This window comes from Natrix helvetica (genome assembly GCF_964273705.1).
Source record: "Natrix helvetica genome assembly, chromosome: 9".
NCBI classification, from domain to species: Eukaryota; Metazoa; Chordata; class Lepidosauria; order Squamata; family Natricidae; genus Natrix; species Natrix helvetica.
The window spans coordinates 13095914-13122029 of record NC_138560.1 but is presented as its reverse complement, the minus strand read 5'-3'; the positions used below and the strand labels follow the sequence as shown (position 1 = coordinate 13122029).

The window sequence follows — 26116 nt, the reverse complement described above, 5'->3', positions numbered from 1 at the left end:
TGACTTCTCTGTTTTATAAACTATGTCTCCAAAAAGACCACCACCTGAAAAACCTGGCTTTGCTACTTCTGCACCGACATCTGCAACATCCAGCCCTGCCACACAGTCAAAGATTACAGAAATGATGCAACCTAAGAGTACAGAGTTGGATTTGCTGCAAATGCTTCAACAACTCATACAGGGCCAGGAAGAAATTAAGAAACAACTAAAGGAAATGAAGGAAGAAATTAAAGAGAATCAAGTCCAAATTTATAAGAACTCACAGAGACTGGACCTTGTGGAGGGTGGGGTGGCGGAGGCGAGGGGGGGGGTGGAAGTTCTACAGAAGAGTAACAAAGAACTTGATATTCAACAAATGAAAACAGAGTTTGAGAGAATGTCCTTTTATCTTAGATTTCAAAATGTTATAGAAACAGATGGGGAAAATATAAGGGACATTATGACCAACATCTTAGCTGAATACATACACAAAGACAAACAACAGATGGAGTGGGAGATAGACTTGGCCTATAGAGTGAACTCAGCATATGCCAGGACACACAATGTACCCAGGGAGGTTCATATTAAATTCCTTAGGAAAAGCACAAGAGACGCAATTCTGGGTGCACAAAGGGGACAAACATTGACATACCACGATAGGGAGATAACCATCTTGAAGCAGATCCCCCAAAAAATTAGGGAGAAAAGGAAAAGCTATTCGCAATTGGCGAATAAATTATACCAGAAAGGGGTGTGGTTTAGATGGTTGATGCCTGAGGGGATGTTGATATTCTGGGAGGAGACAAGAATTAGAATTAACACACCCATAGAGGCTCAGGCCTTTATGGAAAAAAATAAAGCAAACCTAGAAAAAACAGAAGACTCTACAACGGTTATACAGGACACGGGAGGGGCCGGAGCTCTGCCAGCGGGGGGGGGGGGGGGGAAGGGGCAATACCAAGAAAGCTCAGATCACAAAAATGAATAAGAAAACCACATTGCTATAAACATACCGAAAGTAATAGTGAAATTATATTTAGAAAATATGTTATATGTTATAATATTTAAGTTGATTGAAAACTTTTATTTCTATATGCTGATTTTACATGATTATGTATTAATGTTTTATACCTAGATGTATACTATGAGTTTGGAGGGAGGGGGCGTCTGCCATACTTGCAACTGCCAAAATTTGTATATTATTCCACATACCCTTTTCCTAGTAAATGTTTTAAAAAACCAATAAAATTTTCTGGGAAAAAAAAAAAAGAAATTTTTTGAATCCCACTATTGATATAATGACACCTCCTTCCCCTACTCATTCTGCAAACCAGTGGTGGATTCCAGATCCTGTTGCAACCGGTACGGTGCAACGGGGCCCGGCGTCCACCACATGAATGCATGCAGCATGTGCATGCATACTTACCATCTGCGATGCTCTGCGATGCCTCCGCAACACTTCAGCTGCTTGGCGGACTATCGCGCAGGTGCCGTACGCTCCATGCGCAGAAGCCCCGAAGAGTTCAGAGGACTCAGGTAAGGATGGCGGGCGGGTGGGCCCTTCGGAGCACCGTACCGGAACAGTACCCGGTGCTCCTGGCAGGCACCGGTACGCCCGTACAGGGGTGTAACCCACCACTGCTGCAAACAGATCTTTCTTTCCTAGCTCAAAACATGCCCCAGTTCTCTGCTGCAGATGGGATGCTCTTCACGGCCTACAGAGACGTCCTGAAATTTGTGCTCAAGACCATTAAGCCTGCTGCAACAGTTGCAGTCTGGCACGCTCTTCATCTGGATTCTACAGTGGTGCCGTTTTCCATTCTCTCTTCATTGCCCTTCACTAGACTGAGCATTTCTGCCCACTGATTTCTGGGCGATTTGTGAGTCAAATCACATTAGGCCAGGAGTGTCAAACTCGCTTTCATGGAGGGCCACATCAGGGTTGGGTTTGATCCTGGGGGGCCGGGGTGGGCATGGCCAGCTTGACATCACTGATATCGGGGTGGGGTGGGGTGTGGTAGCCCAAATGCTCTGCCAGTGAAAACGGGTGCCCAAGCTCCGTTTTTGGCTGCGTGGGCCTCCTGCAATCCTCTGCCAGCGAAAACAAGGGAAGGAGAAGGCCACTTTCCCTCTTTCTTCTTCCTGCTCCTCCTCCTTCCTGCATCTGTTGCCCATTTCTCCATTGCAGCGCGGCACCCAGGATCCACTTTAATGCGGTGTGTGTGTGTGTGTGTGTGTGTTTAACAACCCTTTTTGCCCAGGTTCAGATTGGCCATCGCGGGAGGCTCATCCCGCATGCGCAGCGGAGCTGGAGGATGGGGATGGGCCACATCTCCCATGACAGTCAACCTGACCCTGGGCAAATTGGTTGTTAAATTATTTGAATCCCACCACTGGGCTCAATTGAGGGTCATAAGTTGAGGACTACCTGTAAGTGCTTGGGCACAAGGGAGCCCTTGCATGACAAAGGATGCATGAAAAAGCTGCTGAAACCCACCTGGGGCTCCGCAATCACAGCACCATCGATTTCCTGGCATGTTTTTCACTTCATCGATGATGAGCTTGGTGAGTTCTTGCAATCCGCTGTCAGCCACGCCTCCAGATGAGGACACAGAGCCTGCTGGGTCCCCCTTGAAAGCATTGCTAAGGGCTTCGTCCTTGCTATTCTGGAGCACCGACACCCACCTGGGGAATGGGAGAAAGCATCAACCAGGATGCAACCCATTAAACGAAGGAAGCCAACATATAGGACATTGACTATTTAATCCAAAGGCCAGAATACACTATGAAAACTTTTTTATTAGTTTATCAAAGTATAAAATACAAAAGAAAAAGAAAATGGAAAAGTAAGGAGAGAGGAAGGGAAAAAGAGGGGATATAGTGTAATTTGAAGAAAAAAGGAAAAGGGCAACCAATTTCCAACTCCCTGTGGCACAGTCAACGGTAACAATACAATACAATAGCAGAGTTAGAAGGGACCTTGGAGGTCTTCTAGTCCAACCCCCTGCCTAGTCCGGAAACCCTACACCTAAATGGCTACCCAATATCTTCTTAAAGACTTCCAGTGTTGGGGCATTCACAACTTCTGGAGGCAAGTTGTTCCACTGATTAATTGTTCTAACTGTCAGGAAGTTTCTCCTCAGTTCTAAGTTGCTTCTCTCCTTGATTAGTTTCCACCCATTGCTTCTTGTTCTACTCTCAGGTGCCTTGGAGAATAGTTTGACTCCCTCTTCTTTGTGGCAACCCCTGAGATAGTGGAACACTGCTATTATGTCTCCCCTGGTCCTTCTTTTCCTTAGACTAGACATATCCAGTTCCTGCAACCGTTCTTCATATCTTTTAGCGTATAGACCTTATGTATTATAACTCCCCGACATAATTTCTAGTATCTCATAGAATAACAGAGTTGGAAGGGAGCTTGGAGGTCTTCTAGTCCAACCCCCTGCTTAGGCAGGAAACCCTATACCGTTTCAGACAAATGGCTATCCAGTATCTTCTTAAAGACTTCCAGTGTTGGAGAATTCACAACTTCTGGAGGCAACTTCTGTTCCACTGATTAATTGTTCTCACTGTCAGGAAATTTCTCCTTAGTTCTAAGTTGCTTCTCTCCTTGATTAGATTCCACCCATTGTTTCTTGTCCTGTCCTCAGGTGCCTTGGAGAATAGCTTGACTCCCTCTTCTTTGGGGCAGCCCCTGAGATATTGGAAGACTGCTAGATTACAACTACAACTACAAGTTTTTGCTTTTACACAGCAATAGGTACGAGCCATTTCTATAACAATAAGCCTATCTAGTTTACAAAAACAGAATCAAAGTTTCATTTTTTAAATTTTTTGTTTCTCCTTGCAAACAAAAAACAACAACAACCCATAAGCAATTTTGAACTAGGAACAAAATCAAATGCAATCTCTTATTTGGATAAAAGAAACATTTTAACCATCTCAGCTTCCTTTGCTGTGGGGAATAAGATAATATCATCCCTTCTCAAATTTTCAAATCCGGTCCATAATATTTTACCAAAGGTCAGAATTCACATCAATGTACAGGTAGTCCTGGACTTACAACCGTTCGCTTAGTGACGGTTTGAGGTAACAACAGCACTGGGGGGGGGGGGGGAGTGACCTACACCGTTTTTCCCACTTGTGACTGTGGCCCCATGATTTACATTTGGATGCTTGACAACCGGTTCATGTTTATGACCACATGACTCAGAGACGCAGCAACCGTCATAAATAGGAGTCAGTTGCTAAGTGTCTTGAATTTGGATCACAATGGCCATGGGGGGATGCTGCAATGGTCGTAAGTGTGAACAATGGTCATACGTCACTGTTTTCAGTGCCATTGTAACTTTGGATGGTCACTAAATGAACTGCTGTAAGTTGAGGCCTACTTATAGAAACATGCAAAGATGCAAATGTGACACACCCTACTTTGTATCTGGGAAGAGCAAGCTGTGATTTCCCACATGTTGGCTGGACTTTGAAACTTCCAGCAATTCTTGACCATCTCACACGTTTTCTGCAACCGTCGTCGCTCAGGGTCTCTCCCCCAGCTTTCCTCATGTCTCAACTCAGCTTTGATTAAACAGAGTTGGAAGGGACCTTGTAGGTCATCTAGTCCAACCCTACACCATTTCTGACAGAAATGGAAGTTCAGTCTCTTCTTGAAGACCTCCAGTGATGAAGCTCCCACAGCTTCCAAAGGTGACTTCTGTTCCATGGGTTGATTGCTCTCTCACTGTCAAAAAGTTCCTCCTTATTTCCAGGTTGAATCTCTCCTTGTTTAGTTTCCATCCATTATTCCTTGTCTGGCCTTCAGGTGCTTTGGAAAATAAGCTTGACCCGCTCCTGTCTGTGGCAGCCCCTCAAACATTGGAACGCTGCTATCATGTCTCCCCTGGTCCTTCTCTTCACTTGACTAGCCATTTCCTGCAACCGTTCATCGTATGTTTTAGCCACCAACCCCCTAATCCTCTTGGTTGCTCTTCTCTGCACTCTTTCTAGAGTCTCAATGTCTTTTTTATCATGTGATGACCAAAACTGGATGCAGAACTTTAGGTGTGGTCTTACTAAGGCTTTATAGAGTGGTATTAGTACCTCCCTTGATCTTGATTGTATCCTTCTGTCAATGCAATTTAGGATTGCATTGGCTTTTTTGGCTGCTGCCACTAGCTCATATTTAGCTGGTTGTCCACTAAGACTCCAAGATCCCTCTCATAGCTACTGCTATTAAGCCTGTTGGATAATTTCCTCTAGTTGCTAATGTCTGTGCTAGATTACTCGTACCCCACCTTTACAGGAGCCTCTGCTATAGATAACCCCTTCCTGCAGTGACTTTATCAAGATATTTCAGCTCTCCATCTGCCTTCACTACCCTCTTGTATGCTCAATGAGTCTGCAAATTTGGCAGAAAGGAACCGTTGATTCTCTTTTAGCATCCAGGTCTGAATTTATTACACAAATATAATACAGGTAGCCCTTGAGTTACAACCACAACTGAGTCTGAAAATTCAGGTTGCTGAGTGGAACATTTGCTAAGTGAATTTTGTTCTATTTTGCAACTTTTCTTGCCACCGTTGTTAAGTGAATCTGGATTCCCTGTGGACTTTCCTTGTGAGAAGGTTGGCCCTGGGCCACTGCAATCGTCATAAGTATGAGTCAGTTGCCAGGCGCCTGAATTTTGATCATGTGACCATGGAAATGCTGCAACTGGTTGTAAGTGTGCAGAGCGGTCATAAGTCACTTTTTTCAGTGCTGTTGTAACTTTGGATGGTCATTAAATAAACTGTTGTAAGTCGATGACTACCTGTAGGCATAAATAAAGTAGAAGACCTGAGGCATCCTACTCTAATCCAAACGTCACACCTCCACTAATATTTCTAGTTCCCGGTTTTCCCATTCAAAATGCAACAAGAGACCGAAAACTCTCAAACTTACACGACACAGTCTTGCTCTTCTTCAGCTTGGAAGTGGTAGGTTCTATTATCTGCAAAAAAAGAAAAAAAAAAAGAAATAATAAGAAAATCCCTTGAAGATAAGAAATGAATAAATAGCTGTATAACGATTTTATATTGCTGTGTTTGTCTTGTTTTTTTCTTTTTTTTTTTTGGTGTCCCCCTTATTTTTAAAGGTAAAAATGTTTAATAAAAACGATTTTTTTAAAAAAGAAATGAATAAATATCAGTGGTGGCAGTTAGTGGGAGAGGCTGGAGAGAGTGCAGAGATAACATAATGAAAGCAAATATTAAATGTGCAACCAAGTTTGTACTGTTTTTTTCCAGCTTTTTTGAAAGAAAAAGAGTGGTGCCTGGGTAATATCCATGTCCCCTTCCCCAACAGCAACAGCATCAAGCTCAAAATTACGTTGTAAAAATTCAACAGCAAGATTTCCTTCTTTTGGGCAACCTTATTTTGTATATGCCTTAAATAAAAATGGTTATAGGGCTGGGAGAGAGTTCGAAAACCCCTTGCTTATTTATCCTAAAATATTTTGGAATCATGCAACAGGATTTTGGAAATTTTGTCTCTGAATTTTAGCCATGCAATTTGAGGCTCGTCTAGGCACAGTCTGAAACCCTGTCCTGGGGATTCACACCTGGTAGAAAAATTAACTATATCCGGACAGTGCTTATTATGGGCTTCCCTGCAACACTCAGGCACACAGAGCAAAATTCATGAGCAGCGCAGACAGAATGATGATTGCTACTGGCAGACAGACCACGGTTACTCCTATGTAGAGACACCTTCATATGTTTCGCTGTAGAAAAAAAAACCCCTCTGCATTTCATAGCTATGATAAGTGGGCGGGCGATAACAATTTCTTTTCACTTTAATCTAGTTCTCATCGCTTCAAATAACTGTCTCCAACCGATGTTAAACTTATTGTAAAAGAAACGTAAGAAAAAGCATTCTGTCCTCAGCTATTCCGGTCAGTGGTGGGTTCCTCTCTCCATCACTACTGGTGCAGTGCTTATGGGGCTGTGCGTCCTTTTTTTGTGCACACGCGCTGCGCACGAATGCGCACTCTACTGCCCCTGCGACACCCAGCTGCTTGTCGGAGCTCGCACAGGCGCCGCATGCTGTGCGCGGGTGCGCAATTGGCCAGTTGCTTTAAAAACCGGTATAGAACGCGGGCGGGCGTGTGGGTGGGCCAAACGAGCCACCATACCGGTATGCTGTCAGCTGTTCCCGGCTGTACCGGGCCGTACCGCCTGGAACCCACCACTGATTCCAGGGCAAGATATTTAAAGAGGACAACGCAGCCCGAGTATTGTGATAAAATGTTTACTTACGTGTCACAAGATCAAAGGACTTTTTATCCTCTGGATGCGGCCTCACTTGGCAAGTCAAGAGATTTAACTTTACTGGAGGACGGTTTATCTGTTTAGGAAAAATAGGGATAAGGGACCAGGAGCTCCGTCAAATACAAATATTACAGGTACTCCTCAACTTACAACCACAGCTGAGCCCAAAATTTCTGTTGCTAGGCGAGACATTGGCTGAGTGAATTTTTGCCCCATTTTACGACCTTCCCTGCCACTGTTGTTAAGTGACTGCACTGCAGTTGTTAATTTAGTAACACGGTCGTTAGGTGAATCTGGCTTCCCCATTGACTTTGCTTGTCAGATGGTCACTAAAGTGGATCCCGTGACTTCAGGACACTGCAACTATCATAAGTATGAGTCAGTTGCCAAGTGTCTGAATTTTGATCATACGGCCATGGGAGTGCTGCGCTGGTTGTAAGTGTGAAAAACAGTCAAAGGTCACTTTTTTCAGTGCCATCGTAACCTCGAATAGTCACTGTATGAACTCTTGTAATTCGAGGACTAACCTATATTTCCTAATTCTTTTATCACATTCTCAGATTGCGTAATATTGGAGAAATATGACCAATAAATCAAATTACTGACATTTGCTCTTATTCTACATTACAGATACTTATTTGCTGTGCAGCACGGAAGAACGCAACCGGGTGTAAACCAGATAATATAATCAGGTGAAGACTGAAAGTTGAAAAAGCCTGGAATTATAAAGAAATTCAGCAAATTTCTCCCTGAATTAATTTCTTAAGACTCGTCTGGAAAATTTGCTGTCGTGTAGGCATCTCGGTGGATTCGTGTGTAATTTACAAGGTTTTTAAATAGCCACCTGTATTTTTCTCTTCCACTTTTTATTCCATTTCTCTCTAAGCTTTATCACTCATTTTCAATGTTCATGAATGGCTGATTTTCCCCCCCGAAAAGTTTTTTAGCCAAGGCAAGATAGCAGGAGTGAAATTCAATTTTTTTTTTACTACTGGTTCTGTGGGCATGGCTTGGTGGGAAAGATACTGCAAAATCGCCAATCCCTCCCCACTCTGGGGCCAGCCAGAGGTGGTATTGGCCGGTTCTCCGAACGACTCAAAATTTCCACTACCGGTTGGTTCTTCAGAACTTGTCAGAACCTGCTGAATTTCAGTCCTGCAAGATAGGCAGCCAACGTTGTTCATTTGTCACCATCTCTGCAGGGAAATCTACTTTGCAGGGACCCAGCCTTTCAGTGTCAAAGACAGCCATGATGGATTGCATCTTTAAATTCCTCATGTGAGAAGACCTGGAGCTTACCAGAGCACATTCCAAGAGAATATGATATATTCCCTGCACAGAAAATAGTACTTTGCACTCTCCTTGGAGGGCACAATCAAATAACATACTGGATCTTTTCCATGCCATTCTCATTGGCTATGTTCAGGCAAAAGGTTTAATCAGGTCAGTATAAACATAGGTGTGCAAAAGTCCTCAATCCAGGAACAGAAAGTTCTGGAGAATTCTAGAATGTTCTGTTTATTTCCAGAACACAGCAGAACTTCTTTCAGAACTATGCTGTGCTGGGGATAATCTTATGGAATAGTATATCCAGAAGGATTTGGAGTGCTCTAGACAAGCCTATCAGCTATGTTCATACACACTTCGCTCTATTAGTTCTTCTGTCTAGTCTTAGCATCTTCTTTGCATTCATCCTGCTCGGTGAATGCATGGTCCAATGTGCTGTTCAAAGCCAAAACATAGACACCAGGACCAGGTTAAGCATATGAAGAGACTTCTTTGAACATCCCCCAATGGTGCATCAACACAAAGCAATTTTAATCTGGAATTTTTCAGCAAAGGACGTTCCACCCTCTACCCCACTTACTGTGCTGTGAGAAATAGTGAGACATCCGTATTTCACCCCACACTTTCTCTTTTGCCACACCTTCCGAATTCTAGGGCAAGCAAAGAGGAAAGACAAATGAACACAATGTTGAGAATTAGCCTGTGTCAGAGGCCACGTAATTCCTGTTCTTGTAGATCCAGGGTTTAGGTTTAGGTTTAGGTTTATTTGGATTTATATGCCGCCCTTCTCCAAAAGGACTCAGGGCGGCGTACAACATTAAAAACACATATCACAAAAGTTAAAAAAAGATTAAACCTATTTCCAAAAAGACCAAACCGATTTTTTAAAAAAAGAAACAATACATTTAAAATAAATTAAAATTAAAATTAACATTAACAGGCCAGGCCGGCTTGCTGGCCCCTTGGTAGCAATGTATCCAAAGGTGGCATTCTGCTGGTTTGCCCCAGTTTGGGTGAACCAGTAGCGGCAGTGGGAGGCTCCGCCCACCCACCCAGTTGTCACGGACGCTTCGGGCATGCACACACACGCTCCAGAGGTGGATTCCAGCTTCTTCTACTGCCGGTGACATGCTTCGCGCGTGCTTGATGTGCGCTATGCACAATATGCACGCTTGATGCATGCTATGCATCCTGTCAGGCCTGTAGTTATGTTCCTTTTAGGATCTTTGGCCTGCCACACTTTCTATTATTTCACTGTGCTGTTTCATTAGTGTAGTAGTTGGGAAGGGGGAATAGAAAGGAGTAGAGTTGTGGAATGTGTTGTTGTCATTCCTTTATAGACGCCAAGGTCATCTTTTGTCTCCACACCTCTGCACCTGACCGGAACCAGCTGGGTGGAGATGCCAGCGTGGCCGAGGAAGATTGGACCATGTGATGGATTTATGGGTGTGGGGAAAAGATCATGAACTTTCAACTGGGTGGAATCCCAGGAAGTTTTCAGATTTGGGATTCCACAGATGTACCAACATGTCTGTCTTATTAAATTGGAACTTTAAGGATAGCTCTGCCTTGGGCTCTGATTTAATTCTGCATATTTGGAACGCTGACAAGTGAATGCACAGTAGTATAAAAAACACAAGATGGAAATCTCTAAGGCATCACGGATAGAACCGGTTCGGGGGTGTGGCTGGCCGAGTTACTAGCTACTCAGCCAAACCAGTCCGAACCAGTAGGAACCCACCTCTGGTGCGCTCCCAGTTCCGAACAGGTAGCAAAGGGAAGAGGATTTTATGCCCGAGTGCATCCCTTCAGGAATGAATCTGTCTAAATGTATAGGCTGCCCAAATCTATCATTAAGCAAACAAGGTGGGGGTTAAAAAAAGAAAGAAATGGAGCAAAATGCTTTAGCACTGTAAAAATCAAACAGGAATGTGCAAATTATACAATTTAGGGAATGGAACTTTCCAGGAAAGAGAAGAATGGTTTTGTTTTTTCAAAAAACCTTCCAGACAATGTCAGTCTGGTAAATTCCAGGGCTGGTTCTACACGATTTATGGCAGGCGTGGTCTGATCCAAGGGAAACAAATGAGATTCCAGTATTCCTGAAACAATTCCATTTTCTGAAAACAGTACCTTTGATGAGCTCCTCACAAGTACTACCTCCTCACTAAACAGTTTCTGTCGTGCTGAGGACTTCCTCAAGCAAAATATCGTAGGCCTACTACCTCAGAGGTAAGAAATAAGAGAGACCTATGTGACAATCCATTTCTGGAGCTATACCCACGTCTCTGATTTCTGAAAGATGCCCTCTTGATGAGGTGATGACAGGTTTGGATAGAAGAACTGAGGGTGGGCAGCCTACAGGTTGCCCTTGAAAGCAGGGAGGGAGTGTGAGCCCTTGACAAATGATGACATCTCAGAAATGAACGGGTCAGTTAAAATAAAATGTTGGTTAAGGCTTTTTGGAAGATGCTTATTTGCACCCCATCCTGTGATGCAACACAACGCATATTCCGAGAGCTTACCCATCACTTTTCTTATATAAGAATCCAGACTTCTCAGTCCCGTACTGTTTATTGCCTTGATGCTGATGGATGCTGTACCCATTGCCAGAGTTCTTTCTGTTGAGGTTCTCCTGAATGCAATAGAAATAAATTATGGGTTATGAGTGCTCTGTCAAAATGGCTGCTGGTGGTTCGCATATCCATGCAACAGAGAACAGCCCTGGTTGACCATCTTGCTATCTTGCCCCACCCTTTCTCAGCCTAGTATTTCTCAACATTAACAACTTTTTTTAAGATTTCTGGACTCCAACTCCCAGAATTCCTCTGGTTAGTGTGCTGGCTGGAGAATTCTGGGAGTTGAAGTCCAGAAATCTTAAAGTCGATAGGGTTGGAAAAATACAGCTTTAATCTCACCTTCACAAATGCTCTCAATTATTCTGGCTTCTTGCTATCCATTTAGGAATGCCAGGTGCTCCAAAAAGCTTTGGGATATATGCAATTACTTATTTGTCAAATTTGTATGGCTGCTCATCAGATAAAAAAGTGATTTGAGGTGATTTATAATAAAATTTGTAAAACAATTAATATATAAAAACCGTTTTTTTTTTAAAAAAATGAAAACAGAAGGCCAAGAGAAAAAACAGGAGATGCTTGTAACAATGGAGTCACCTCACAGACCACCTCACGGATCCCCTGGAGATCCCAAGCCTGATGGCATAATCAGGTTTTGAGGGACTTCCAAAAAATATCAGCCTCACTTCAGGGGCAGAGGGATGACTCAGATAAGGTAAACACCACAGCAGAGAAGACCTGTCTTGTGGAACCCACTGTTCTGACTTAGGCTTCCCAAGAGCATGAAGCAAACTCCTGGTCCCGACAAAAACCCTTTTATTAATTTCCTGTGAATTCTGCGCATCCAGCAAAGTCTTTCAAGGGAGGATTTACAGTCACAGACCTTATCTGGCTTGGAGAGCTGCCAGGCCGATATCTGCAAAACTTGGCAGGAGTCTCACAGAGTCACAAACCAATTAAGTGAACTAATTGTCTCCTGCAAACTCCACTCCCCTTTCCCTCCTCTTTTATTTCCTCTGGGAGGAAATAAATTCATCGTCCACCTGTGGACTTACTCCCAAGTCGACCCTTGTTCTTTAGCTGTTCCCTTCGTCTGGCAACTCTGCGCATGCGCACACTGGGAACAGGCTCCAGCTGTTTGTCTGCCTCACTGGTGTCTGACTCTGAAGGCAGCTGATAACTGTCAGACGGCCTTGGCCCCCTCTCTGCCTCCAACAAGAGCCCTCCTCAGAGCCTTCCCCAGACTCCAGGACTGGCCCATGTGCCTCCCCAACCTCCTCACTCTCCGAATCTGCTGCCAGCTCTGCTGGTGGGCCACAACACCCACCAAATGTAGTTTCCTAGTGTGCCCCACATCTAATGGGATGGGCTGATATAATTAGGGAGAAGAGTCCCTCAAATAACCCAGCCCACACCATGAAGGTGAAAACCAGCACCTTAATTTGAACCTGGGAGCATTTCTTTTATTTATTTTCTAAGAAGGCTAGTAGAATGTATTTGAATCCAAGAGGCCTCCTTCTAGATAACGCCCAAAGTTGGCAAAAAAATTACATGTATTTTTAAACCATCTCTAACGTGCCATGGGGCTAACAGCTGGTAGGCACCAAGGCAGAAAGAAATCTGTACACTTATGGTGGGTGCCAGTCAAAAGTTCCTAGAGTATTTCATGGCATCTCATGCTGCTGCTGCTACTGCTTAAAATCCTTTTTGGAACTATCTGATGGCTTCCTTCCACACACTGGCAAGCCAAAGCAAGCTATTAAAAATCCAATCTGCCAGACTGACTTGTCTGAGCTGAAAAAAGACAGCAAATTAAAAATATTCTTGGACAGAGCCTGTTATTTAGCGTTGTTGAAAGAGCATACAAATCAGGGGTGATGGGGGAGCAGCGGGATTCCAAACTATCTAAAAAGGGGTTTCTTCAAATTTGGCAAGTTTAAAATGCGTGGGCTTCAATTCCCAGAATTCTCCAGCCAACTGGGTTCTTTGCTGAGCTCCCGGGGAATGCTGGGAGTTGAAGTCCAGACATCTTAAAGTTGCCAAGTTTGAAAAATACTTAATCTAAAAAAAGAGACCAGCAACTTTTCAGCAACTAATCAACACACTTCACTTTCCGTGGTGTAGATGGATACTGTAAATCAGAACTTAAATGTTGAAAGGAAGGATACGGGAAATTTAGAGAAATTACTTTGGTTTTTAGCTATTGTATTATACCAGGGGTGTCCAAACTTGGCAACTTTAAGACTTGTGGACTTCAACTCCCAGAATTCCCCAGCCAGGCTGGGGAATTCTGAGAGTTGAAGTCCACAAGTCTTAAAGTTGCCAAGTTTGGACACCCCTGGTATAATACCATTTTGTTTAGTCAATTCATATACCGGTATATCCACAAACGTCGCACATATCCAACCACTCCTGCTTTCAGGTAGTCCTCAGCTTTCGACCGCAATTGAGCCCAAAATATCTGTTGCTAAGCGAGACAGTAGCTATGTGAGTTGCCCCATTTTGCAAGCTTTCTTGCCCCTATTTTGGAATGACCCACTGCAGTTATTAAATTAGCAAGGCAGTTGTTAAGTGAACCTGGCTCCCCCATTGACCTTGCTCATCAGGCGGCCGCAAAAGGCAGATCACGTGATCCTGGGGCACCGCTAACATCATAAGTATGAACCAGTTGATAAGCATCCAAATTTTGATCACGTGACCATTGGGGTGCTGCAATGGTAGTTAAATATGAAAAACGGTCGTACATTTCTTTTTTCAGTGCTATTGTAACTTCCAATGGTCACTAAATGACCTTCATTGTAAGTGGAGGGCTACCTGGGTATGTGTTTGCACATCATCATCATCTCCATTTAATGACCCCATAATCCCTTGCAGGGTGGAGGCTGGGCAACTGAATGGAGCCAGCAGAATTGTTTTAATGGCCAGATGCCCTTCCCGTTGCCAATGCGGAGTTTTGTTCAGCAGATATATTCTCAGTGTGCCCAGAGAGAGAAATATCTGCCTCTACTTAGGATTGAACTCACTGATCCTGAGGCAAGAGCTCCACCTCTAGGCCATCGCACCACTCTGGTATGTGTTTGAACATACAGGAAGCCAAAAAGTAGGCAATGCAATCAAACCGAAGCTAAATTTCGAACCGATTTCGTTGCATTTAAGTACAATGACAATAAAGATTATACTTATAAATGCAGTCTGATTTAATAGAATACATTAATATGCACAGTGCAGTGCCCAGACGTTCCTTCAAAATGCGTGACCAAACTTTTGCAAAAAAGCAAATCATTGCCTCCATTGCAATTTGTCATAGACCCCGGGAGTTCCTGATTAAGCCCGCCCCCAATTTCACCCTCTCCCCGCCTTCCCAAGGGACCCTCGAAGCTTTACCCCTTTGTTCTCCAGCTGCAGGATGCCTCGGAGGGAATCACGGATCTGAGTGAGCTGTTTTACCTCTTCTTCCTTGGCCTGACGGAGCTAAAATAAGATTAGAAATTGCTAAGGACAAGCAAGTTGGAGCTATCCTATCACTCTAGTGTACATCCTCAGGCAAAGAATGGGACAACTCGCCATGGTCACCTTGATGCGGGACAACTCACTGTCAGCAAATACAAGAGTTGAGTTAATTTCAGTGGCTAATAATAAGAATAAAATAAAATCCAGAAACACAAGAGTTGCAATAATTTTGACCAAAAACGTGGTCACGAATAGTAAAAGTAACTGAATGAAATAATCCATACAGAAGTGATGGGGAACCTTTTTGGCACTGAGTGCCCAAACAGGAATGCACATGCATGTCCTGGAGCACCAGAAACCTGAAGTGCGCATGCCTGTTTTGGGGGCATTTTTAGCTGTTTTGGGGGGCGTTTTTAGGGCGTTTTTCAAGCTGTTTTTTCAGGCCATTTTCAACCCTAAATACGCCCCCAAAATAACCTGAAAATGGCCCAAAAATGAACTGAAAACAGCCCCCAAAAGGCCTGATGTTGGCCATTTATGGGTCCATTTTCAGGCTGTTTTCCAGTGCTCCAGTGCCCGCGAAGACCAGCTGCCGGAAACCAGAAGCGCAGCTGCCGACGATGCACGTGCCCACAGAGAAGGATCTGTGTGCCACCTCTGGCACAAGTGCCATAGGTTCGCCATCACACCCATACAGCATTGAGTTATCTCATGGCGAATTGTCCTTTGGCGAGTTGGCCGCATCAAGTTGGTTGCACCAAGTTGGCCATGATGAGTTGACCATGGCAAGTTGTCCTAGATCCCCTCAGGCTTTGCTTTCTTCAGCCCAAGATTACAAGGTGCAACATAACATCAGGCCTTAGAAGGGCCCAACTTAGGGTCTGCAGGATAGAAAAAGTAAGAGTTCTTCCTAATTTCCTCTCTGGGGACAGAGAGATTCTTATGCAAACGGCACCATCTACACAGATGTGTGGATTTAATCATACTGTTTCCCCCCTTGTGTCCTTTTCTCCAAATTCTCATCACTGCCAGCCACCATCCTCAATTCTTCAGGAAGACAGTCAGGTAGAGAATTCATGTTCATCTTTCAGGTCTCCTTCAGTTCAGGGAAACAAAGATTGCTAGGGTTTTATTTCAAAAGAGGGAGGGGGGAGGCAATCCCAAAGAAATTATCCTGTGGGGATACAGGATGGGTCTTGTTTAGTGACAATATTGGCAGGAGAAGCGTGTGTCTCTCCTGCTTTCCAATGAATCATCTTTCCCTCATCATTCTTGTAAACTTTTTGGCTTGGATGAAATCCCAAGGGCAGACAGGAGGCAGCAGCCCCTTCCATTGTATTTTCGGAGTTGCAATGTCTCTGTTAAAAGAAAGGCGTCTTTGCCTTCGAAAAATCCCTGGGTAATTTCTTGTTCTCCAGACAAAAATGCACTGAAATCATCCACAGAAGCTTCTGCACTGGACAGCTTGGTGGAGTATTTCAAGAACTCATTCGATGATATGGGCCAAAAACTTTGGATATGCCATAAAGGTAAAGGTAAAGGCTCCCCTCACATATATATGCTAGTCGTTCCCGACTCTAGGGGGCTCATCTCCGTTTCAAAGCCAAAGACCCAGCGCTGTCCAAAGACATTTCCGTGGCCGGCATGACTAAACGCCAAAGGCGCATGGAGCGCTGTTACTTTCTCACCAAAGGTGGTCCCTATTTTTCTACTTGCATTTTTACGTGCTTTCGAACTGCTAGATTGGCAGAAGCTGGGACAAATAACGGGAGCTCACTCCTTTACGCGGCGCTAGGGATTCGAACCGCCGAACTGCCAACCTTCTGATTGACAAGCTCAGGATCTTAAGTCACTGAGCCACTGCGTCCCTCAATAAAATATATATTTGTGTTTCTCAATCTTGGCAAGTTGAAGATGCATGGACTTCTCCGATTCAAGAGATAGGCAGTAAAGGACAGAAACTAAGTTTTGATGTGGGATTTGAAAAAAAGCTTTCACAGAGGGAGAGCACTATGCATGGAAAGGAAACCTAGAAGAGAACTGAAAGGATAAGCATGGTATTGAATGGGTCAGGCTAAGCACGGCAAAAGAAAATATGCAGGTAATCCTGGACTTAGGACCACAGTTGACTCCAACATTCCCATTGCTAAGCGAGACAATTGTTAAGTGAGTTTTGCCTCAATTTATAGCAATAGCACTTAGACTTATATACCGCTTGACAGCACTTTTACAGCCCTCTCTAAGCAGTTTGCAGAGTCAGCCTATTGCCCCCAGCAATCTGGGTCCTCATTTTACCCACCTCGGAAGGATGGAAGGCTGAGTCAACCTTTAGCCTGGTGGGATTCAAACTGCCAAATTGCAGGCAGCCGGCAGTCAGCAGAAGGAGCCTGCAGTTTCCTGCCAAGTTATTAAGTGAATCAGTTCAGTTCTTAAATTAGCATCAGGGTTACTACTTTCCAGTAGAGGGATGTTCCCTGGGAATAGGCTACAGCACGAATCCCAAAGCTCGAAAGACTAAATCTCTGGTTCCGGACCGGTGACCGACCCAGATTAGATCCTAGTAACAAGGTTGTTAAGATAAATATGGTAATCACATGACCCTGGGATATTGCAACCATCACAAATACAGGCTGGTTGCCAAAGTCCAAATGTTGATCATGTGACTACAGGGATGCTGCAATGGGTGTGTGATAAAATGGGTCATGTCACTTTCTTCCAGTGCCATTGTTAACTTCAAACAGTCACTAAACGAATGGTGGTGAAGTCAAGGTCTACCTGGGCTTACTGAAGATCTAGCAACCCAATCCTTTTCCTAGCTAGGAAAGCAATTCTTGTAAGTCCAGAGCTGAAAATTAGTTCACGGCCCTGTGGAAATCCAGTGACAACTTACCGCATGTAAAGAGGCGGCTAGTTTTTCGATGAACGGGTGGAGGTTCTGAGATGCCTTCCAGCCATCTTGGAAGAAACTGGAAACATTTTGAAAATCAGCAGAGTAACATTGAAAAGCCAAAGATGGGGAAGGGAAAAAAAGAAGAAGAAGAAAACAGAAAGAGGTTAGCTCAATTTGCTGCCACAGAATAGCAATAGCATGGACCACCAGTTGGTGACCATTGCTATAAAGCATTGCATGCCAAAACAGCTAGACACAAAGACAGTTCCCCCCTCCCCATGCCATTACTCTGCAGAACATTTAATTCCCACAGCACTGTCTTATGCTGAAGGATATCTAACCACAAAGTAGGGCTGTATTGTTATTATCTTTCTCATCTTTTTCATCTTCTCATCTTTCTTACCACCTTCCTTCTCCTATTGGTATCTTATCATTTATCCGTTGTTGTTTGTTTCTTACAATTTATGACTGATGATCTATGACAGGGGTGTCCAAACTTGGGAACTTTAAGACTTGTGGACTTCAACTTTCAGAATTCCCCAGCCAGCCATGCTGGCTGGGGAATTCTGGGAGTTGAAGTCCACAAGTCTTAAAGTTCCCAAGTTTGGACACCCCTGATCTATGACTTACCACTTTGTTGTTTGCATGTACGCCGAGAGTTTATGCACATGAGTCAAATTCTTTGTGTGTCCAATCACACTTGGCCAATAAAGAATATTCCTATTCCTATTATTTGAAACAGCCTCAAGGACTCTTCAGCTCTGCTCAAGAAGCCCATCCAAAGGACTCATGCTGCCACACCATCATAAACTGCAGACCCAACACTGTAGCAAACTTACTTATGTTGCGCATGATAAAACTTGATGAGGCTCTGCAGAAAATCTGGCCCTTGCTTCATTTGGCATTCGTTGGCTTTCAGAAGATACTGGGCAAGAAAAAGGGAGATGAGAACAACAGGTTACGGTCTAATGATAACAGCTTCTTCAAAATGTCAACACTTTATTAGTAAAAGAGAGCCAACCTATTTGTTGTTTATCTACCATCTTAGTTAGAACATAAAATAATATAGGATTAAAAGGGACCTTGGAGGTCTAGTCCGGTCCCCTGCTCAAGTGGACAAATGGCTGGCCAATCTCTCCTTGAGGACCTCCAGTGATGGATCACCCACAAGACAAGTTGTTCTGGAGGCAAGTTGTTCCACTGATTAATTTCAAATGGTCACTAAACAACTGGTTGTCAATTGAGAGCTATCCATACACATGATGGGTCCATTTCAGTGGTGGGTTGCAGGCAGTACGCCTGGTATGGGCATATCGGAGCTAGCCCGGAGCACCAGATACCATTCCAGTACGGTGCTCTGGAGGGCCCACCCGCCCATCCTCGCTTCTTATCCTCCTTTTACGTCTTCAGCGCTTCCACGCATGTGCATAGCGCATACAGCGCCTGTGTGATGCTCCGCTGAGCAGCTGGAGCGTCATGGAGGCCCGCAGAAGCACCAAGATGCATGCGCGCGCTTGCACGCGTCCACGTGGACACCGGCAAGCCCGTTCCAACTGGAATCTGCAACCCACCACTGGTCCATTTGGCATTATGCTTCAGTACAATCAGTGAGCCAAGGGAGGCTCTCCAAATAATTTCTGCTCTTGACTGAAATGAACAAGCTTGTACAATCATGACGTCTGGCCAACGACTCTTAATATGTACCACATCATAAGTGCTTAGCCTGAGCAAGATGCTTCCTTCATATTCTGTATCCTTTCCTGAAATAATCTCTCAGAAGCATGAATGTAGAAATACCAATGGAGATTCTCAGTCATCCAGGTCATAGTTGTCCCAAAGGTGCTTTTTTCAGGAGGCAACTGGACTTTCTGGTTTTTCCTTGAAGATGTTTCACTTCTCATCCAAGAAGCTGGATGAGGTGAAACATCTTCAAAGAAAAACAAGTCAGTCCGGATGCCTCCTGAAAAAGCACTTTTGGGTTAGGAATATCAGTTATGCTGATATACGTATTCCAGGATCAATGCAGAAGTATCACTTATGTTAAGTTTGTAAAACATACCACCCCTGTTTTTTCATATCACTGCATAACGTTGTATTCCTTGGTTCCCGAAGGCGACGGAGTACAATTCATTTTTATTGTAATTTTTTAGGATGTAAAATGCCAAGGTTCACTGGGAGTTGGGCATTTTTTAAATGGGTGTAAACAATTAAACCAATAAATATTATGCAGGTTTTTTTCCCCTACTAGTTTTCATTCAGTTGGCTGTTTGATGTACAATCTTTCCTGCGGCAATCTGCAGCCCTTGGCTTCCCATGCTTCACCTGAATCCTACAATGGAAAATATGGAGAGGTGGACTTTTACCTGGAGGTGTTTTAAGATTGAAAAGTTTTAGATAACTAGGGAGATTTCAGACCATGGAATGTCGTGTAACATCCATGGAAGCTGTTCTGACCTAGGCTTCCCCAGGAGCAGGAAGCCAGGTTCTCGTCCCGATAAACCTCTTTTATTTAATTTACACTGAATTCCTCTCCGGCAAAGTCCCAGCCCACAGTCTTTAAGATAGTTCACAATTATCGACCTTTATCAAGCTTGGAGAGTGGCCAGGCCGATATTTTTCAGATGCTGCAATACTTGGCAAGAATGCAAGAATGAACTAATTGTCTCCTGCAAACTCCACTCCCCCTTCGCTCCTCTTTTATTTCCTCTGGTAGGGGCCATTCATTGTCCACCTGTGGCCTTACTCCCAAGTCGACACTTGCTCCTTAGCTGTTCCCTTCATCTGGCAACTCTGCACATGCGCACACTGGGAAGAGGCTCCAGCTTTCATCTGCCTCACTGATGTCTGACTCTGAAGGCAGCTGAAAACTGGCATATGGCTCTGGCCCCTTCTCTGCTCTGACACAGAGCCCTCATCAGAGCCTTCCTCAGACTCCAGGACTGGCCCATGTTCTTCCCCAACCTCCTCACTGTCTGAATCTGCTGCCAGCTCCGCTGGCGGGCCACAACAGAAGCTTCCTCAGTACCTCCACGATTTCCGAACCTTAAAACAACCACCAAGACAAATTAGAAACCAAACCTGAACATTAATGTAACAATCCCTTGGTCCTTGCAGCTCCACCCCTCCCCTCCCCAAATGCTCGGCATTCAATGCATCAACATTTCCATATGGTCTTTCGCAAAATTGGGATTTTTTTTCCCCACAGTAAAATACATTCTCACGGACATATGTAGAGAATCCCACGCCCCATCTGGTCGGTTGAAACATGCCAAGTCTTGTGAGAAACTAGAGCGATTTTAGAGTAGGACACCGTCTGTTGTGCTTCCCCCCAACCATCTCAACCTCCCCTTCCCTATTTAGAATTCAACCAAATGTTTCAGCTGGGGGAAGATTTCACAGTGACACAATGAAAAAATAATAATAATAAAAGCATTCAGCAAAGCTTCTCTGCCAGATGCCCCCAAATGTTACAATGGGGGTCTCGCAGAAAAACCTGACATGCAAGACTCGGTAACGTCCCACAGGGGGAAGTGTTGGGTTTTGAAAACGCTTTCTGAACAGCAGAGCTTTGCAAGCTGAGAGAGCCACAATACTTCTGTCTTTCACTGCTTTCCTGCCAACAGTGTGACTAAATAAAGAGTCAAGAGAATTGGAGATTCAGAAATATTAGAGCCAAGGATAAGCCAAGCAAAAGGCTAAGGGGAGGGGAGGTATGTTTGGGAAACTTGACTTATTAGCATGGACATTCAACAGCTCTCATCTGCATTCTACTGTAGCACTTCTCTGGGGGAAGGCCATTACAGTATAATTTTGTTTAAATTTAAACATATGTGACCGAGTTCTTGGGAATTTAAAGCTGGGTGTATGTGTGCATGCATACAATTTCCTTGCTTTGCAAAAGCCATCAATGGCCAGGCCAACTCATTCGTATGGCGCCAGATATGGCCTTATTTTATTACTTATTTATTAGTACTGACGTTAATGCTAAGCAGAGAACTTTCTCTGCATTTCTTTTAAACCAGCTGCATCCAATCCATGGCCCAGGGACCGCATGCAGCTCTGGACAGCTAGTAATGCAGCCCCACAAGATCGTAAACGTTTAACATTATGGTGTGATTTATATACATGAATGGTATTACATATATTTCATATGCGGCCCAAGACAATTCCTTTCCAGTCAATGCAACCCAGACAAGCCAAAAGGTTGGATAACGATGTTTTAAACAGTTCTCGCTGTTCTGGATGGAAATGAATTTGCTTTCAAGCCTCTCTTTCTCAGGAGTAGGGAAAGGTGTGGCATGGTGTTCTTCCATTTATTTAATAAAGAGGTGTGCACAAGGTCCTGTCACTCATTGTAACACACCTGTGTGGTGTTCTATGAGCAGTTTGGCTTCTGCATAAAGGGAAATATACACGTCTCTGGGTAATGGTGTAAGAGCCAATCTGGGTCGGTCACTGAGACCAGAGGTTTAGTCTTCTGAGCTTCTGGATTCAGTCATTCAGTCAATCAGAATTGAGCTGGAAGGAACCTTGGAGGTTGTCTAGTCCAACCCACTGCTCAGACAGGAGACCCTATAACCGGGATGGCAAACCTATGGCACACGTGCCAGAAGTGGCATGCAGAGTCATCTTTCTAGGCACGCAAGCCATCGCTTGTTGCTCTTCTGGGTTCCGGCATGCCGGCCAGCTGGTCTTCACATGCCCAGGAGCACCAGAAATCAGCAGCCATCCGGTGTGCATGCGCATGCCGGGAAGATGATCTTCTGATTTCCAGTGCGTGCATGCACACCGGCCAGCTGGTCTTCGTGCATGCATGCGTGCCCAGAAAACTGGAAGACCAGGTGGCCAGTGCGCCGGAATCCAGAAGATCATCTTCTCAGCATGTGCATGCGCACTGGGCAGCTGCTCTCTGAATGCACGCACGCACGCTTGCACCCCCATTTCGGCACTCAGTGCCAAAAAGGTTAACCAACAATGTCCTATACCAGGGGTGTCAAACTCAAGGTCCGGAGGCTGGATCTGGCCCATAGGGTGCTTAGATCTGGCCCATAGGGTGCTTAGATCTGGCCCATAGGGTGCTTAGATCTGGCCCATAGGGTGCTTAGATCTGGCCCATGGGGCCATCTTGGAAACGGCAGAGGGTTGCAGGACACCGTCGAAGCCAAAAACTGAGCTCGGGAGCCCATTTCCACTGGCAGAGCATTCAGGTCACAGGCTCCACCCCCGACATGAGTGACCTCAAGCTGGCCATGCCCACCCTTGTCACTACGTTATTTTGTTTGTCTGCTTGAGCTTCTGTTATAAGTTATACTGTAGAGAAGTTTTTCTTATCAGCAATGATTTATTGCGCATGCTTCTTAACATGTTTCTATATACATCACACATTCCAGAGACTTATTTCCTTTTGACCTTTGTTCGTCTTCAAGAAGGCGGACAATATTTGTCCTTGCCAAAATGTAACAATTAGATAGATTTGTTTATTTTCATTTTATTTTCATATTAAAGCTTGTTTTCATTAGCACATGTTCTCGGGTTTTATTTTAATTTTCGCTTCTTGAGGATATGCTGTTTGGAAAAGCCATCGATTCCAAGACCTCATTAGTTCAGGGTGAAATTTCCCCTGACAATCCTAGCCACCCCCAGCCCAGCCCACTCCCCCGAGGTCAAGCACAATCCTAATGCGGCCCTCAATGAAATTTGACACCTCTGCCCTATACCATTCTAGACAAGGGACTGCCCAGTCTCTCCTTAAAAACCTCCCAACTTTGGCGCATCCACAATTTCTGAAGGCAAGTTGTTCCACTGGTTAATTGCCTTCGCTTTTAGGAAGTTTCTCCTCAATTCTAGGTTGCTTCTCTCCTTGATTAGTTTCCATCCATCGTCTCTTCTTGGGCTGCAGCCCATCCTCAGGGAGCTTCCCTCTCTACCGGAATATATGTAGATCAGAGATGGGTTCCTGCTGGTTCAGACCGGTTTGGCCGAGTAGGTACCCGAACCGGCTCTATTGTTGGTGGCGCCATCTTGATTTTTGATTCTGCGCATGCGCAGAACAATCTCCATTGCGGAAATGTTATTTTTCCCCTTTTTTGGTGTAAATGCGCACATGCCGGAGCATTTTTTTTTGCACCGAACCCACAGTAATGCCAGTAGCAACCCACCCCTGATGAAGACACATAGAATAGCCCAAAGCACACATTCCAGTAGAGAGAAATTCCCTGAGGATGGGTTTCAGCACGAATCCAAAACTCGGAACACTTTAAACCTCTGGTCCCACGACCAACTCGGATTCAATAAAGCATAATGTGCTTTATTTCCTTTTCGCTGAGGGAACTTGAATGCAATACGTATCGAAGCATTCAATGATCTGTGGTTAACAGCTGGCCGTATTGAATTTTACGGTTATCGCCAAGGCTAAAAAGCCTACAGCTGAGCCAGATCACTCAATGCAATAAAAACTCGTTCCTAGTTCCCCTTGAAAGAGGATGTCATAGACACTGAGGAAAGCCAGGCCAGGATGGAAGGTTCCAGGAGAGGGTAATAATACTGCGCTTCATGTGGCAACCAATGGCCTGGCTCAACCAACCATTGCTTCCTACATTTCAACCCGATCTGAAGATTTTTATCTCCCCTCATTATAATCCTTTATTTTACAGCCAGACTTTTTATTCATTTTTACTCGGCTTCCCAGAGTCACCTCATAAGAGAGGGGCGTTGAGGTGTTCTGGGCGGATCCGTCGTCGCCCCGCCTATCTTAGCGAGTACGCTTGCGCAACCTTCGCGCATGCATCCTCGCTGGGGGGGGAGAGGTGTTCTATCCTCGACTTACGACCTGACAGCCAGCAACAGCCAGGCCCCGCCTGATTGGCTAAGATGCGGCTTGGCTGAGCGCGGGCTGCTCCGGACGTTACTATTGGCTGCCCTGCTTGACAGCTCCGTGTAGATAGCTGTCAAGCAGGGAAAGGTGCTGAACTCCGCCTGTATATAGTTTTAGACTTGCTTGTTCGAATAAACGCCTACTGAGTTGCCTCAGAACGCGTCCTGCCTCATCCTTTGGCCAATCTTTTGCAGGCATAAAAACTTTTACTAAATAAATAAACAAATAACAATCACTTTTCCTGTTCTTTACAGAGCTAGTTTTAAATCTTGCCTTAAAGCAGGCGGGTCTAACCCACGTCCCCACAATACAGTAGAAATTTATATGAAAAGTACGGTTGTTATTTATCCCATTATGTATTTTATATGCGGCCCAAAACCATTCCCTCAGTGTGGCCCAGGGCAAGCCAAAAAATTGGGCAAAGCTTTGGTTGAACAGTAGGTGGCAATCAACCACTTCTCAACTAAGCAGGTCAGGCCCAGTTAGGATCAAGACTAGAATGGCCAATCCTGCTCAATCCCACCACTGTATATACCCTTCCCCTCTATGGTTGGACTCCATTAGAGTTCATGTATAACTTCCCATTGGAGTGCCTCTCCCATCTGCAAAGTACAGTTGCCTTTACATGACTTGGTCAGATCTAATCATTTGGGGGAGAAAGCCAGTTCGGTGCAGTGGTTAAAGCATCAGGCTTGAAACCAGCAGACAAGGAATTCTAGACCTAACTTGGGCACTAAGTTAGCTGAATGGCCTTGGGCCAATCCCTATCTCTCAGCCAGGGGTGGGTTCCGGCTTCTTCTACTGCCGGTTCACTGAGGGACACGCTTCAGACGCACGCTTGATGCATGCGCAGTAGGTTAAAAAATGCACCTGCACATGCACAGAAGTAAAAAACAAGATGGTGGCAGGGCCGATAGAACCGGTTCATGGCTAGCCGAGTTACTACCTACTCGGCGAAACCGGTCCAAACCGATAGGAACCTACCTCTGCTCCCAGCCCAGGAGTGGGTTACTGCAAGTTTTACTACCAATTCGCAACCCCCATTCATCCCAAAGTCCCTTCATTACATCATCACCCAGCAAAAGTCAACCAAAGCTGACTCAGGATAGCCTACAGAACTGCCCCTGCATGGCCCCATGGGAGTCTGACAACCAATCAGAATACAAGCTCAAATTAAAAGTCCAACAGAGGGTAAGTCTCTCTCTCTCTCTCTCTCTCTCTCTCTCTCTCTCTCTCTCTCTCTCCCTCTCTCTCTCTTCCTCTCCCCCCCTCTCTCCCCCCCCCTCTCTCTCCTTCTCCCTCTCTCTCTCCCATGTGCCTTTTTGCCCAGGACCTCAAACCATGTGACCCTGTTCATCATTAAACCATCTTTCCAAACAGCCACCGTGTTTCCAGTGTCTTTCTCCCCACTTGGAACTGAACTCAGATGGACCTTTCTTACAACACGTGTTAGGCTGGGAATTCTGGAGATGGTTACCCAATCACATCTGAAGAAATAAATGGCTGGGAAAAGCTGATGACATGAACGAAAGAATCCATGATTGAACGTTTATCCTCTGATTTCTACAGGCAAAGCTCTCCGGAGGAATTAGCCTTCTGATAGATCACTCCCTTTCCCAGATTTGCTGAACTACAACTTCCAGGTGCTGATTTACTAGGTTGGGGGGGAAAGCTGTGTCCAACACCAGACTCCAAGAGAGATGTCGATTTCCATCAAATTCCTCTGTCTGCCCTCCTAAGCTGCGAGTGAATCCTT

At 44.8% G+C, this 26116-nt stretch overlaps 1 protein-coding gene across 1 annotated transcript in view; it reads right to left on the bottom strand.

Moving 5' to 3' along the window:
- ASAP3 (ArfGAP with SH3 domain, ankyrin repeat and PH domain 3) overlaps positions 1 to 26116 on the bottom strand; it is an 85733-nt gene that overhangs the window by 15573 nt on the left and 44044 nt on the right. The window contains exons 7-14 of the mRNA XM_081962478.1: positions 18326 to 18411; positions 17487 to 17562; positions 14531 to 14617; positions 11096 to 11205; positions 9151 to 9220; positions 7272 to 7359; positions 5917 to 5965; positions 2477 to 2664 (exon numbers count right to left, since the gene is read on the bottom strand). Coding sequence (XP_081818604.1) covers positions 2477 to 2664; positions 5917 to 5965; positions 7272 to 7359; positions 9151 to 9220; positions 11096 to 11205; positions 14531 to 14617; positions 17487 to 17562; positions 18326 to 18411 — 754 coding nt within the window. The remainder of the gene's footprint in view (positions 1 to 2476; positions 2665 to 5916; positions 5966 to 7271; positions 7360 to 9150; positions 9221 to 11095; positions 11206 to 14530; positions 14618 to 17486; positions 17563 to 18325; positions 18412 to 26116) is intronic.